We start from the raw sequence: 16,884 nt of genomic DNA, 5'->3' as shown, positions 1-16,884 counted from the left end.
CTGTTACCAACATGACTGGTAATCTCCCAAAACTGCTACTGATGACAAGAACAATCCACTCTATAACTACCACTGTGAAGAAATTATTCTATTTAATTCTAATTCTCTGGAGTAAATAGATTTTGTTAGAGAGCTTAGGATCCCTTAACCACATATCTTTGTTGGTATCCTCAAGGTCATAATGTCAGAAGAATCTGAGTTTATATGTACTGTATATTTTCTTCCTTTGAAGGACAGTTTGGTATCCTTGAGCTATAGTTTCTTCTACAAAATAAGGCATAGGAATATCTATCCATGGGGTATAGTGATCATAAATCATATGCAATTATTAGTCTTAATGTCCAGGTGCTCAGTAAATACCCTCTGAGTAGCCATTGATTTTTAATTACTTTCAGGATGCCTGGCTTTAAGACTCCAACACTCTAGTGATAAAAACACACAAGAACAAAATAAGGTATTAATGTAGGAAAGAAGGTAAGACTACATTGCCCTTTCTCTCCTCATAGGTTCATAGTAATTTTTGTAAATAATTTGTTGCCTTCATTTCAGAATATTAGGCCATGATTCTCAGTTATGTAATTATGATGATAAAATTTCAAGTAAGTAGAACAATGTGAACTTTAATTCACTGATAAAATGTGTGTTGCTACAAAGTTCCCCTATTATTTATTGCATATCATAGTTACTAGACCTGTTACCAACATGACTGGAAATCTCCCAAAACTGCTAATCATGATGAAAACAATCCACCCAAATAATTGGACATAAAGCCCACTCAACAGAAAGGAAATCATTCCTGGTACTAGAAACCTAGATATCTTCCTGGAGCTAGTATGATTATGGACTTTGAAAACAATCTACTACCATCGCTTTGCTAGACCCTCCCACTTCCTTAGTACATTCTAAATCTTACCCTTACCCATAGATAAAATGTAATGACCTCCCCATCAAAGATGTTTCTTCTTATAGCAAATGGAGACCATTACAAAAAATTACAACTAGACACTATGCAGAGATCAACAGACTGTGGAGAACCCAGTTCCCACAGACACATCTGCACCACAGCTCCTGTATCTATGGCTTATGGAACATCATAGAAGAGACTACAGAAAGATTTTTAAGAGCCAGACTATCAGGAAGTCTGCTATGAAATAGTCTATCCTAGAAATAGCTGCATAAACAAGACCAGAACACTGACAATATTAACAGATGAACTAATGTGAGAGGGAGAAATTTCACAGGATCACACCCTTAGACCAAAAGTAGAACACCAGTGACTGATGGGAGAGGGAGAATTAGCCTCTCCCAAGAATAAGCTACCTTACTATTTATCCAAAGTGGTCATCCCTGAAACTATATACACTCAAACAACAAAAATAGACTCTTGAAGGTTGTATTTATATATTTGTACATACATGTACACATGTGCACATAACGATAATAAAGAAAATGAAGCCATCAGTTTGAGAGTTGAGGGACATAAGAGAGGTTGCAGCAAGGGTATCTTGAAGGAGATAGAGGAGGAAAGGGATGAGGGAAGGATATAATTCTACTTTAATTTAAAAATAGCAAATGAGAGAATAGCTTCAAACTCAAGGTGTAAGCCTGAGGTTAAAATGTGCTATAATACTTTGTAGGCCCAGACAAGCTGAGGATCTGGGATTTTGGAGAACTTAAATATCCTTTCCAAGTTGGTTGAACTTCCTCAAAATATTTTGTCCTCTTACTTAGTTTTATTCATTTTTCATTTCAAAATTCCTTTTCCTTTAGGGAACAAACATTGGGTTGTCTTGGAACAAATAAGAAACCTAGAACTCACTCTAAACCCAAGCAATTGATGCAAGAAGAGAGCAATATATCTCCTTGTTGACAAGAGACACACAGGTTACAAATGGGTTATTTGAAAACTAAAGAAAATTAGAAGCCTTATTAAAAAGAAAGAAAGAAAATTCCTACCCAGGACCTTGGGAATACATCAAACCAGCCAGGTAAGGTCACCTACCGATTTGTGTTTCTGAGAGCAGAAGGCTTCACTTTAATAAGATTGTCCAAGTCTTGGCTGTTTAAAATAGTGAAAGGGGGTGGATTAGCAATGGCAATTTAGTTATGCTAAAGCAACACAGAAATAGTAAAAATCCATTTCATACGAGGAAAACAGCTGAAAACATGAATTAGCAGCTTTAGTTTTATTACCTTTGATCATGTCTGATCACTGTAGGATTCCCCCTGGTGATGCCATCCAGATCATGGTTTCTTTCAGTGGAATAATAGATAGAAAACTGGTTAATGATAAAGTTATTTTAGTGAGGACAATGCTTTAACTCTACTTGGAATAATACAACATAATATTCTTCCTGATACAAACTCAATAAAAATAAGTTTTATTACCTTTGGTTGTTTGCAAGAACATCAGGATTTACTTTGATGAACTTATCAAGATCTTGGTGTCTTTAAGGGAAAAAAGACAAAAGCATTAAGGGTTAGAGATAGTAGGGTTTAGAGCATTTGTAAATGGCCTTTATGGGAGGCAAGGATTCTATTATGGGATACATCATTGTAGTAGAGAACAGCAATGGTATCTTTCCCACCCAAAACAGGATACAAGAATTATGCCCAAAAGAACTTGCTGAGTCCACACACTTTATTTCCAGAGCAAACTACCAGGGAGTGCATCTTCAGTATTCCACAAGGAATATTCAAGGATTAACATTTTTCATTGTTTCACCATTATGAAGACACAGACTGATTCTCAAGTCTTTGCCATTTTAAAGATCATATCAGTATAAAAAACAGGAGCTCAAAAGCTGGGATGTCCAGAACGTAAATCTAGCAAACAGCTTCCCAGCAAGCTATCAAAATCATGACTTTATACTGACTGAAGAACTGAGTTGAATTTAGTTGTTCATTGTTAAATTAGGTGCATACTCTATAAACTGTCCACTATCTCCTTAAAGAGTCGTTGTTTTGTTTTGTTTTTCTTTGCTTCTTTTTTACTTTCTCAACTACAAAATGGCATTTCCCCCCGGGACTCATACCATTAAGCTCCTTGGTATAACTCCAGTCTTGAGGCCTAAGAAGTAAGCATTTAAAGTATCCTTCTTAGCCTTTTAAATTATAATCATTCCATACACTGATCATGTAAAGCAGTGAATGTTATTCTGGCTTCTCCACACCTGCTTTTACCATGCTCTGATCACATCACCCTTTCTTCTACCTGCTTTGAACCTTCTGGGTCTCCCTTCTTCTCCCAGTTCCCTTTCCTTGCCCTAACAGACTGTTTCTGTTGTCAGTGCCTTGTTTTGTTTTGGGAGGTTTTGTTTCCATATAAGAGAGAAAACACATGACTTGTCTTTCTTCATTTGTGATGTTTTACATAACATGATGCCTTGTAGTTCCAGCCATTTGCCTGGAAATGATATAATTTTGTTCTTCTTCATGCCTGAACAATTCTCACATAGATACATGGGTATGTATATGTACTAATCTGTTTTCTTTATTCATTCATTTGTTGGCATGCAGCTAGGCTGATTGTTTAGCTTAGCTGCTGCAAACAGTGTCATGATAAACACAAGTGTGCAGGTACTGTTAGAAGCTAAGTGAGGTAGGAAGCCTTAGGGACAAGTGTCTACATTAACATATCTTCTAATTATCTTTTCCTTTGACCTTGGCTAAAACTTTTGGGGCAATAAGCTAAGTGTGCCCAGAATCTCTATCCACCATCTGTCTTTCTTGAGCTCTATGACCTGAAACCAAGGTTGCTCAACAATGCTCATGAACTACTGAGCGTGCTTGGCAATGTGCCTGCCCTCAAAATGCTCTTCCATGGGAATATACATAAGCTTTCTGAACAATATGGTCCTTCGCTTAAGGAAACTATTACTTTGGAAATGACTACTATGTTTTCCTTACCTGGTAAGATTTATTACAAACCTACTACACTCTCTTATTTCTTGTTTTGGATGGTTTTGTTTTTTTCTTTTACCTTGAATTCTTCAAGATACAAACTCCACTGCATTAAAATGTCTTTTTTTGAAGGCTGAAAATTTTCTCTCTATATATCCAAGAGTAGTATAGCTGGGTCATATGGTAGGTCTGATTTTAGTTTTTTGAGAAACACCATAATGATTTCCATAATAATTTCCATTCCCACAAATAGCATATAAGGGTTACTTTTTTCTCCTTATGTTCACCAGTATTTGGGGGTTTTGTTTGTTTTTTTGTTTATAGTTTTGGTCTGTTTTTTTAATTTTATTTTATTTTTCATAGTAGCCATTTTGACTACACTAGAATCCAAAAATAGTCTTAATTTACATTTCACTTATGGCTAGTGATATCAGGTATCTTTCTGTTATGTTACTGGGCATTCATACTTCTTAATAAGTGCCTATTCAGTTCATTTGCCTACTTTAATAGGTTTATTTATTCTTTAACATTTTATAAATATATACTCATAGAAAGACACATCGTATGCTATGGCAAATGATTGAAGAAGGATAGTATCTTCTCCTAGTACCATCTGGGACAGCAGCTTGCCTGGGTCCCCTTCCCTTCAACATTTATCAGTGCAAAAGGATTTTTTGCACTGATAAATGTAAGGGCATATTTTACTAATCAAGAGGATTTCTACAGGGTTAAACATAGAGGAAGCCATTTAGCAGGGAGTCACCAGCAAAGTCTGAGCAAAGGCAGCATCCCCGCCCCAGCCTTTCCACAGAATGTGTGTCCATCATGGCTTCCAGTACTTGGAGGTATCTTCTCAGTTTTCAGATCTTCCTGATAGGTGGAAAATCTCAACCTAAATTTTTACTGTATTGAGTTATCCTCAAGAATAATATTTTCAATTTTAAAAAATCTATAAATATAATAGGAAGAATGATTGGCAAATGAGCACAACTAAAAACATAATTTCTCAGAATAAATCACTTGGAAACATTTTGTTAGAGGTGCCATGGAAATTAAATGAGACAACAGGCTGGAAGGGCTGTTAAAAACTAAATGATGACACATATGTAAGCATTTAAATTGAAGTTAATATATTAAAAGGAAAAAGGAATAACAGGCAATAAAACCTTGTAGAAGGAAAGACGCTTTTAAAAGTCACAGCTTGTTTACATTTACAATCAATCACATTGGGTTTGGTGTGACTGCATATACTTTCCATAGGCTCAATTTAGAATAAAGACGAAATGCAAAAACAAATGTCAAAGCTTCCCTCTCTCCATATTCTACTGAGCATAAAATAAGATTGTTCATCTAAAAGTCTAAAACAGAGATATTGGAAAGAATATTATATAAATCACAGTAAACACACACACACACACACACACACACACACACACACACGGCGGGGGATTTACAACAAATAATGTCCTAACAACATCAGAACTTTAATATTTTCTATTTGATTCATTCTTGTGAGTGCTGATTGCTACTCATTGAATTAACTATAAAAACCATTAATAAGGGGCATACTCAAAGTTTGAGAAACAAAAGCCAACAGACATAACCACATGCAATGTGCTGCCACTCCTTTAAAAAAAGGCAACACAGTGTGTCACCACAGCAAGGGTGTAAGCAATGGTCCTGAATCCCCTCAATGAGTGACAGATGCATCTTATCTCAATAAACTGGAAACAGGAACTGGAAACACTATTTCCAGGCCCTGGATCCTATGAACACAGGAATTCAATGTTTCAATTTTGTCCAGGAAAAACACAACATCTTTCCTATACAAGCTCCTGATTTGATTTTGTGTTAGTGATGGGTTAGAGGATGCACCAGATATTTAGGTATTACTTCCATGGAGGTTAAGACTCTAGAGTGTATTGTAGCCATCTACACACCTGTGCTCATGTCATCCATATGTGATCCTTCAAGTGACCCTGTCAGACCACTAAGGGACACTTCCTAGCTGTCCCACAACAGAAAGCCCCAATCCTATCCTTGTAGCCTCCTGCATTTTCTGAGACACTTAATGAAGCTTTATTTATTTGAAGATGGAAGTCTGTGTACTATGGAGTAAAGAACAGAATTCAGCTGGAAACCACAGGACCCTATGGAAGACATAAGTGTGTGAGTGTGTGTGTGTGTGTGTGTGTGTGTGTGTGTGTGTGTGTGTGTGTGTGTGTGTGTGTGTGTGTGTTAAAGCCTTGGTGTTGACATGTGTAAATGAGGAGCTTGGACCAGACACTGCCTACAGCTCTGTCCTCTCTAACATCAACCCCAAGATTACAAATGTTACTGCGTGTAATGTTTATTACAACAGCCTTTCATTTCATTTTTCATTTTAAATGCAACTCACTGACAATACGTTCTATATTCAGCCAGCAGTACATGGGGGCTCCTAAATGTAATATATTAAACTGACAACCTATTATTGTCTTAGCGTAACATCTCTCTGCCCTGCTACATAATTAGCTTTAATCTATGCTAATTGCCTGCTGTTAATAAGATTGAGTATGACGACCGAATTCTCTTTTTGGTGTCCACAGCCTGTAATTAGAACTAACATGCAAGCAAATGACACCTAGTGATAGCTGTGAACCCAGTAGGTGCTCAGTGATTAGTTACTGCCTCGGCAATCACAAAACTACCATCCGTCTTCCCATAATTTTCTCTGTGACCCTGGACAAATCGCTTAACCTCTCTGAGTCCTGATTCCCCCTTCTACAAAACAGATTCAGCTGGAATGGGTTTCCAAAACTGTTCCCATCAACTGGGCTAAAGTTTTCCAAGTTTCCTCCATCCCATCCATAAGGTTTTATGAATTTTAAGGTGTTATCAACACTTAAAAATGGAAATTATGAAAACATTCCTAAGATTTTATACAAAAAGCACATATATATGCATATATATATATATATATAAAGATAAAAAGTGAAATTAATTATCTTAGAGAAACAACTCAAAGAATTATTAAATTGAAGTTCATATCCCCTTTGTAAGCACAAGCCCTGTAAAGAACAATAAGCCTCATAAACTTTCTACTGTCCCCCAGAAAATACTCTTCTACAAAAAGGTAGATGCACTATTAATTATTATTAAATGAGGCATATTGGTTTATGAGACAGCTATCATTATTCAATTTTAACTTCAGAGACAAACGCTCAACATTAAGGCTTTACAAACCAAACAGAATGACCCGGCTCCTGGCCCAGCTATGTCCCTGCCTCCCTTCCTGGTTGGTCCCATCAATTACTTTACTTAAGACTAGGAGAAGGTCCCACTATGTACAGTGTTCAGCTGCCTCTCTAAATACTTAAATTAACATGTAAGTTTCCAGGTACATATAAAAATAGTATAATATTTCAAGGATTTCATTCAATTTTCCCATAAAATGATTATGGTGTTTATATTCCTATTATGTTTAGTTAAGAAGAAAGGAAACAAAACATATTTTCCTTACCCAGAAGTAGTTTTGATGGCTTTAGGTCTCAATTTCTCAAGAACAGAAGTGAGTTCAGTGTCATGCAAAAATATTCTAATTAACTATAAACCTGTTATATTGCCAGTTTTCTCACAAGTCATTTAAATCTTAATCCTTGTGAGTATGAGAGCAGCAAACTGATATTCTTCAGTTTATTCATTTTTATACAAATAACTTATTAACTACTAATTTGCAGCATTAGCCTCCTTATGTGATTATTGTGTCACAATGAATTTCTCAAGTAGTAATTATACAGAATTAGCATCAGTATCATCATCTTAAACAATGTTATAGTGAAATAAATAGAAGCAGTAATAAAAGAAAACCCTGTCTAGTATTTTACAGATCAACAAATCATGTTCTCTTTTTTAAATTTCCTCTTTTGAAATGTCTTTAACCAAATAATCCTACTCCTTCTACCTAAATTGGAGGATTTGTTTGTTTGTTTACTGAGGGGGTCACTTTGATAAGAGTGTCCAGATCTTGGTTCCTGAAAGTAATACATTGAGATATCTGACAAGGTCAACTGAGAACAATTTTATACTATACTACTAAATAAAACAATTTTATTTTATACTTTCCAACCTCAACATCAAATCAAATTCATATTTAGTAATTTAAAACTCCAGCCATGACTTGAATCCTCTTCTTAAATAAACTTTATTATACACAATTTACAAATAAACAAATCACACACCTAAATGAACCAGACACAAAGTCTACACATCACAAGGGTTTCTCTGTAGTTAGAATGGCCATTCGGAACCAAAGCTCTGGAGCTCTACACTGGATTTTACACTTTCACTGGAAAGGATTTATTTGCTGTCTAAATTCAGCGTCTAACAACAGGTTTTATTCTTATTTGGGTTTTGAGAATCTCAGGACAACTTAGCACTGAAGATTCAAATATGGGAATGCAACATCATCAGCTTGGCCTTACTATGATGAAATCATTTATGGAAGGCGGGACAGCTGGCTATGTTGGAGAAGCTGCTTCAGCTATACTGTGAAGTGAATCACCTCTCCCTTCCAAACACAAACTGTCTAGGCTAATGATCATCTGAGTAAGCCCCCTCCCCCCAGGATAAATCCCTGCCGCATACTGGTTTTATAACAAAGATTTACTGGAATACACTCTCGTTTATTTACACGGTGTTTTCTACTTACTTTCACAGTAGTGGCAGGATTATGTAGTTAAATGAGAAATTATTTTGGCCTCTCAGACCTGATTTATTTGCTATTTAGATCTTTGAGAAAAGCTGCTGGGGACTTCTGGTATAATCTAGATAAGCTTTGTTTTTTTGTTACAGTTGTTACACACTGTAAAACAGAGATCATCCCTAGTCTCAGAGACAGGAAACAGTTGGGAAGAAAGCCTATCTCTACATGCCATTCATATCTAACTCAACTCAAGTTGACACAGCAATGCATGTTTATGGTTTGATTTTGTTTCTTTGTTTACTTGACCTGGTACGTCATAGGGAAAGTTCTTTCTATATGAAATACAAGTATCATTTTTATTTTTCAAAGGATCGAATGCGATTTTTAATGACTCCCTAGGCTAGAGACATAGCTCAGTGGGTAATACTTGGTACACAAGCATAAAGACTGTAATTTGGATTCCTAGGACCATGTGAGATGTTAGGCAGGTAGGTAAGAAGGATGTGAGAGAACAGACAGAGATCCCAGGGCATGCTGGGTAGCTAGAAAAGCTGAATCCTAGCTAAACTAGCCTAATCTGTGAGCTTCAGTTTCAAGTGAGAGATTTCACCCCAGTAATAGAAGATGAAAGCAGTTGGGGAAGGCACACTATGTCCACCTTTGACCTCTACATACACACAATACACAAATCAGCCCCTATACATAGACCCACATACCCAAGAGGACACACACACACACACACACACACACACACACACACACACACAGTTCCCTAACTTTAGAGTTGGTTGGGTTTTACACAAAAAGAAGAAAGGGAAAAAATGGATGAAGAAGACAGGAGAAACTTTTGCCATCTGCAGATTTCTATTTCAACTACTTTTGTTTTGTTTTGTTTTGTTTTGTTTTGTTTTGTTTTCGAGACAGGGTTTCTCTGTGTAGCTTTGCACCTTTCCTGGAACTAGCTTTGTAGACCAGGCTGGCCTGGAACTCACAGAGATCTGCCTGGCTCTGCTTCCCGAGTGCTGGGATTAAAGGCGTGTGCCACCAACGCCCGGCTCAGCTGCTGTGTTTTAAGAAATCCTCTCAGGACGCTGCCTTATCCCATGGGGATTCCAATCCACCTTAAGCACCAAGCATGGAACACAAACGCTACAATGGAATGAGTCCACCTCTGTGTTTCAAGGACTTTCTGTCTCCCACCACAGTCCATAGCTGGAGAAGCCTGGGTAGGGGTTTCAGCACCAGCCTATGGGTTGATGACACCCCTGTTTCTGTTTCTGCATCCCCTCTAAGGGACGTCTCTAGGATAGTATAAAGGATTTCTCTGATTTTTAAGAATGAAATGGAAAAAAGGAGAGAGAAAAGTTTCATAAACTTTACCCGTGGTTAGCTCTGTTGGTTGTGGGCACAGCTTTGATGAAACTGTCAAGACTCTGACCACTAAAATATATAGAAGAAAAAAACCTTATTAGTTAAATTACATAAAAATGGTTGAAATTATTTGTTAAAACTGATAAATGCTTTATGATAAAATATTTACTAAAACCCTAACACCAGCCATTTTGTTGAAACTTAGTAATGGAATTGGTTCTAAAAGCATCCAATGAACAGAGTGCTCCAGTTAAAGAAAAAGCCAAAGCCCAAACAGATGAGTCCTGACTAGTCTGAGATGACACCTAGACCCATGTCTGTGGGCTCTAGTCTACCAGGCTCTCCCCTATTCTGTGCCTTTCTCTGCTAAAAGAGGCCAACCAATAACAGTGTTTTCTGTATTTATTGATAAACAACTTGAACTAAAAGATCAAAGGTACCTTCACTGTACTGGAAATTACGTGACAAAAGTCTCTAATGTCTCAGATATAAGGTGGTCAGGGTCAGTACTTCAATCGGGAGCAGCCAACTTAACTGGTGATTTCATTACACTTATAAACACTGATCAGCATTAAACCAAAAGGAGGAGCATATTAAATCTTACCCTTGAAAACTTTTTCCTATTGTTGAATTCACCTTGATGAAATTATTAAGATCTTTGTAACTTTACACAGACAAGTCAAACAAAAACCCACTCAATAAAAATGGAAATAAACCCACTGGCCATTTTGCTTTGAATCCTATGAATCCATATGTTCTCAAAATTAATTTCACTATTACGTTTTGATATAAATCAATACTGGTCTAAGTCTCCAGTTTACAGGAGCAAAGTTTCAACCTCCAAACACATCAGTGCTACACTGGCTTTGTTTCCCACTTATTCTCAAAAGAAACTCTAACATTAGGGCATGGCTGAGATTATTTTTCATTAGCTTATTTTGGAACAAAGCAAGGTTTTACCCAGAAACAGCCATGCTCACCCTGTAGCCACAACTAAATTGTGTTCTGATGATAATTTTCATTTTCAGCACTTGTGTCTTAAAGGATCTTACAACCATTATGCCACTTGATCTTTCTTGCTCTCTGCTGCCAAGGAGAGAGTAAGCCTGCGATCCTCATGCTGAGACTGCACAGCTGCTGCTCAGTGTCCATGGGACTTGCTCAGAACCCCTCCTAGTAAGCAATGAGCTTTAGACTTCCTGGGTCCTTTTGTAAGTCCTACATACTGATACAGGAAGAAGAGAGATAAGATATAATTCTCTCACCCTTGGTTACTCCTGTTTACTTCCGGGGTGACTTTGGTCAGATTGTCAAGGCTCTGGCCCCTTTAAAACATTCAAAAAAAAACAGAGTGGTTAATAGTAGATTTTCAACTAGTAAGAATAAAAATATTAAGTCTCAGAAATAATATAAGCACTCATTGAGATCATACCAAAGAGTTAAAGGTGATTATGCAGGGATAGAGGGGAATGACTTGGGGAGACAATATTTCAATCTGCAGACATTTGGCTATTAGCAAAATTTCACTAGCACTCTGCATCTAATGGTACCCTGTTAACCACTTCCAAGTATACAAAACATTTTTTAATTAGACCATATACTTCTCTCACAGAACATTCCAGAAAACTTTCTCTCTTGGTAGCAACCTCCAACACATATAAAACAAACTTTTTTAAATCTACATTTTGTTGATATTTTTGGAACGTTTTCTATTTCAAAACTGCATTAAGATAAGTATACCAATTTGTTTAAAATGCACTATATGCAATTTGGTATCTACTTCTGGTACTCATAACTCATTAGAATGACACATTGTAATTGATTGTTTTAGGACTAAACAATAAGAAAACTAAAGTCTGTAGACTCCTGAAATGTACCAAAATTTAAGCCATATTGGCTAAACTATGAACTCCACAGTTGCTGAAAAACACTTGAGCATTTCACTGTTGGCCTTAACTACATGCCTGCTTCTGATCTTCCTGGAATGATGCTTCTCTTATTGCATATGCATGTGCTTTTCACATACATCTCACCAGCAAACACTGCTCTGATCTACAGAGGATGCCACATGGGGAGAAGAGCCTGCTCAGATGACCCCACGAAGATGTCTCTGAGGTTTCATTTACACAACATCAAAGATACAGTATTTAGAGGCAACCAGATGTTGACCCAAGTTTTTTTGCTTGATCCAGATGTCCCAAGATGTGATACTCAGACTAAAGACAACAGAGAAAATATGTGAACTTTCATTATGGCAATAATGAAACAATTAACCCCACAGAAACAACTGCTGTATTCCAGATTAGCCTTTGTGGTTTTTCACCTAAATGAAGCCAATGGGATTTGAATCACATGGTCCTAAGGAAAAAAATCCCAGGTTACAATTAGAAGGTTGTAGTGTTCAAATCAGTAACAGATCAGCAAGCACCACAAGCCCTTTCTTTGAGAGTGCTGGTTGAGGAGTTTGCTTCCATTGTATTATGTAGACTTCAATCTCTTTAAACATTAGATGAGCCCTATAAATGTATAGGGTTAATTAAATTCTTATTACATGAATCAATAAAAATAATGTCGTACTCTAATTATTATAATGATATACTATTTGAAGTTTAACTATGTGAATCATTGCCTCATAGTGTATATATCATCAGTATTTATACGTTCTTGCAGTCCATAAATAGCACAGACCAATGATCTGACTTTTCCAAGGATGTTAAGAATTGAACTCAGAGTCTCATGCTTGTTCCTGACAGAGATCCCAATTATATATTTAAAATATCTACAGAGTCTCATTATGTAAAAAGTAAATTAAAAGTAGTATCCTTAAAAGATCATAGAAAGCACATACATACAAATATGGACATATATTTCATGTGTCCACATACATACATGCATGCATACATACATACATGTGCACATAAGTCATGTATACATACACACATGAACACACAACCACTATTTTCATATGTGCAATAATTCTCTTGTACAAAATACATATGTGCACACATTCAGGCACATGTCCACCTGCATACATACACAGGCACATATCTCCACATGTAAGCATACACATGTGCTTACATAAGAATGCACACATGGGGTTGGGGATTTAGCTCAGGGGTAGCGCACTTGCCTAGCAAGCGCAAGGCCCTGGGTTCGGTCCTCGGCTCTGGCAAAAAAAAAAAAAAAGATTGCACACATGCGAGCAAGCATTTAAAACACACAAGTGCATACCTCGTCATGCACACACATACCCATTTCAATATAGAAGGAATAATAGGTCACAGTTTGAAGTGTTCTAATAAATATTAAATAGATTAAATATAAAAATAACACATCAAGATGAACTAAATATACAGATTGTCCAGACCACCATGAAAGTGTAATTAATCAGAATGTTTTTCTAACACGGACTTCTGATTCACTTTTTGTATCTAGCATGTGCTGAGCACAAGGGAACTGTGATTCCTCTTTGGTAGATGAATGTGCTGAGAGTTTTGTGTCAGCTTGACATATGCTAGAGTCATTTTGGAAGAGGGAACCCCAATTGAGAAAATGCCTCTACCAGATTTGCCTTTGATCAAAGCTTTGGTGCATTTTCTTGATTGGTATTTGATGTGGGTGCACCTACCGCTTAGGCAAGTGATCCCACCCCTGGGTGGGATGGTCCTGGATGGTATAAGAAAGCACACTGAGGAAGCCACAAGAACAAGCCAGTAAGCAGCACTTCTTCACGGCCTCTGCACCAGTTCCTGCCTCAAGATTCCTGCCCTGTGCTCCTGACCTGACTCCCTTAGAGATGGGCTGTGACATAAAACTGTAAGGTAAAATAAACCATTTCCTACCCAAGTTGCTTTTGGCCATGGTCTTCATCACAGCAATAGAAAATTAACTTAAGACATTGGGTAAACAGAGTCGGTGACATGGTTAGTCAGAAGCTGAACTTGAACCAGGGCTTTCAGATTTCCTGTTCACATTAACGCTTCAGTTATCTTCCTGAACCACTTAAGGAGTCAAGAAACCCATGTGTTTTCTCAGCCAGGATGCAAGATTTAGTTGTTTTGCCAAATTCCCTGGGTGATTGTGCCTCTGACTGTGCCACACAGCCAAAAGCAGGGCAGCTTGGCAGTGTGTGCAACAGTTTTAAGCTGGCTGAGCCTTTGCTCTGCCAGCATAGCCTCTGGGGTGTTGGTGACTCATTTTAGAATCAACAAATAATATCATATACTGAGTTAACTAAGTGGAAAAGAGTTCATGGAATTATTTAATACACTATTTTCAGCTACATGGCAGCAAGTTCAGTTTCAAAATACAGTTCATATGCACATGCACACTGTCCTGTATACACAAACACATACATACATACATACATACATACATACATACATACATACATACATACATGCATAAGCATTTATGTATACTCTATTCTTATGTACCCATGTGCTCTTATGTATACCTCTACAATACACTCACTCACATACTTTCATAGATATAATTCTTATACGTACACTTCACACACTATTTATACATGCACATATACACTAATACACAGTTAAATAATATAGCTGAGAAGCTTATTCAAAACTGTCTTGTAATTTCTTAAAATGACCAGATAACAAATATCACCAAAAAACAAAATGAAAATGACTCTGTGCTTAATAAAATGTGTTTGAGAAAATAAGTGAGCTGTTTGGTCTTGAAGTTCTATTCTGCATTCCAAACACGAACACTGGCGTTCTAATGCTTACAACTGCCTGGTAAAGGGAACCTCTAGATACATTACCTCTTTATATTTTTATTTGCTTCAGGATTCTCTTTAATCAATCCATCGATGTCTTGTTTTCTTTGGAAAAGGAAATTAGTTCTAATGAATGTCATTAAAATAAAACACTAATCAAATTAATAATAGCTCAGATATTAAGAAGTGATAAATGTAAAAGTTCTCTTCACCAGTGCGAACATTTAAAGTTCTAAATGAAAAGGACAGATGTCTTATATCTAAGCTGGAGGCCATTTCAGGTTAATTTTCTAACAACACACACACACACACACACACACACACACACACACACACATAGGTACTATCTGTTCTGTTCTCAGAATAGCAGTACATGTGAAACTTCTTCCTGAACAAAGTCAACGTAGTCTTCAGATCCATCTATAGTTAGATCATTTCTAATGGGTCACAGTGAAGCAAGGTAAGTTAGATTAAGTTATTCAGTGGCACCAGACTGAATACAAACCTCTATTCAACAAATTGATACAATATCTTTTTTGTTTGTTTCTTTAATAATAAGAAAATAATGATGACAATGTAATGATTTAACAAAATTGAAATACTAAGAAAGCATGCCCTCATATAAACCTATCAATCATGCCCATGTCGAAACCTTTTAGATATCTTTTACCTCAGTGTTTATTATTATTATTATTATTATTATTATTATTATTATCATTGGGTTTTTTTTGAGTCAGGGTTTCTCTGTGTAGTTTTGGTGCCTGGATCTCACTCCATAGACCAGGCTGGGATCCAAGTGCTGGGATCAAAGGCATATACCACTACCACCCAGCTTCAGAGTCAATTATTAAGAGTGACAAAGAGCAATATTTAGAAAAAAAGCAAAACTCATTACATAATAAGAAGCATAATGTCTCTCTTCTTACTGATCTACATGCTGTCCTATTAAAAATCAAGACGCACATAAGCTATGCTCCAAGTAGATAGTTGGGGGGGAGATAGTATACATAGAGATTGGGTGCCGAAGGCAACATAGCTCTGGACAGGTGATGCAGCTGTGAGTCATTACTCCCATTTAGGTACTAGGCCAGCCTCACCCTGGGCTGTAGCTGAAACTGCCATCTTTAGAGGAAGTGACTTGTGGGAGTCTTAGTCAAAGCTGGCTTGGATGTCCATGTCAACCTAGAAATGTACTTTGGAAATTATGTGAAGGCTGCATTCTTTAAATAAAGATTTCTACTCTCTTATCAATAACTCAAAAAGAAATAATGTCCCAAATCAAAGAGAAAAGTAACTCAGTATTAAATATTGAGACAATCATTTTAAAATATATTTATGGTAGACAAGGATGAATGGCCACATCTCTCATCTTTATTGGCTAATTACATACTTTAAATTATGGTTATGAAACTAAAAAGTCATTTGCCTTCTGATTATTATGTAGAAATCAGAGTCAGAGACATTAGTGAGACTTACCCAGAGGTGTTTTCATGTCCTTTGGGGTTGATCTTCATAACATTATCAAGATCTCTACCTCTTATGAAAAGAATGTTTGGATTAGTTTCATGACATTTCCATGGAATTAGATATATATCACCATTCTATGTTTGTGGTGATTAACTCAGCCTTTGGTGAAAATTATTATACTGATACTAAACATATTTTAGAATAAAATTGACCACATTATATAGTTAAAAAAATCTCCAAGATTTTGTCATGCTATATATAAATGTAAATTTCAATGTAATAACAATACACTCTTCAAAATGAAGAACAGGGCTACAGAAGTAAGACACAAGAGAAAGAAGCTGTAATTCCCTTCACACCACTGAGAAGGTTACCAGTTATGCCAAGAGAAGCCTGAGACTCAGATAGCCAAGCAGTTCTTACCTGCCGCTTTTATCTGCTGTGGCATTCATTTTGGTAGCTGAACTAAGGTCTTGGCTTTATTGGGTTGGGGGTGGGAGGAAGCCATCAAAACTTATGTCAGCACCAAGGAAACAGTGTCTGCCACACGTGAATGCTGACATGTATATGACCTCACATAGACTGTGGCCAAGTACACAGGGCCTTGTACAGGTTCAAGCTAGATGGGGCCCCAGCACTGAGAGAGAGGAGTAGACAACTCTCTCCCATCTATATCCAGGAAGTTATCCCTAACAGACAACTGATTGCAAAGGAAAAGTTT

General features: G+C 36.8%; 1 protein-coding gene across 3 annotated transcripts in view; it reads right to left on the bottom strand.

Moving 5' to 3' along the window:
* The window catches only part of Scel (sciellin), a 99,967-nt gene that overhangs the window by 19,377 nt on the left and 63,706 nt on the right, over positions 1-16,884 (bottom strand). For 2 of the 3 annotated variants that reach the window (XM_036199394.1, XM_036199396.1), the window contains 7 exons: positions 16,173-16,232; positions 14,742-14,801; positions 11,224-11,283; positions 9,968-10,027; positions 2,389-2,448; positions 2,194-2,253; positions 2,003-2,059 (listed from right to left, as the gene is read on the bottom strand). In XM_036199394.1, the coding sequence (XP_036055287.1) occupies positions 2,003-2,059; positions 2,194-2,253; positions 2,389-2,448; positions 9,968-10,027; positions 11,224-11,283; positions 14,742-14,801; positions 16,173-16,232 (417 nt within the window). The remainder of the gene's footprint in view (positions 1-2,002; positions 2,060-2,193; positions 2,254-2,388; positions 2,449-9,967; positions 10,028-11,223; positions 11,284-14,741; positions 14,802-16,172; positions 16,233-16,884) is intronic. The other variant, XM_036199395.1, reaches the window with a different exon arrangement.

The sequence above is a fragment of the Onychomys torridus genome, chromosome 9 (assembly GCF_903995425.1).
Source record: "Onychomys torridus chromosome 9, mOncTor1.1, whole genome shotgun sequence".
Lineage (NCBI taxonomy): Eukaryota > Metazoa > Chordata > Mammalia > Rodentia > Cricetidae > Onychomys > Onychomys torridus.
The sequence above is the reverse complement of the archived record's forward strand: the minus strand, read 5'-3'. Positions and strand labels throughout refer to the sequence as shown.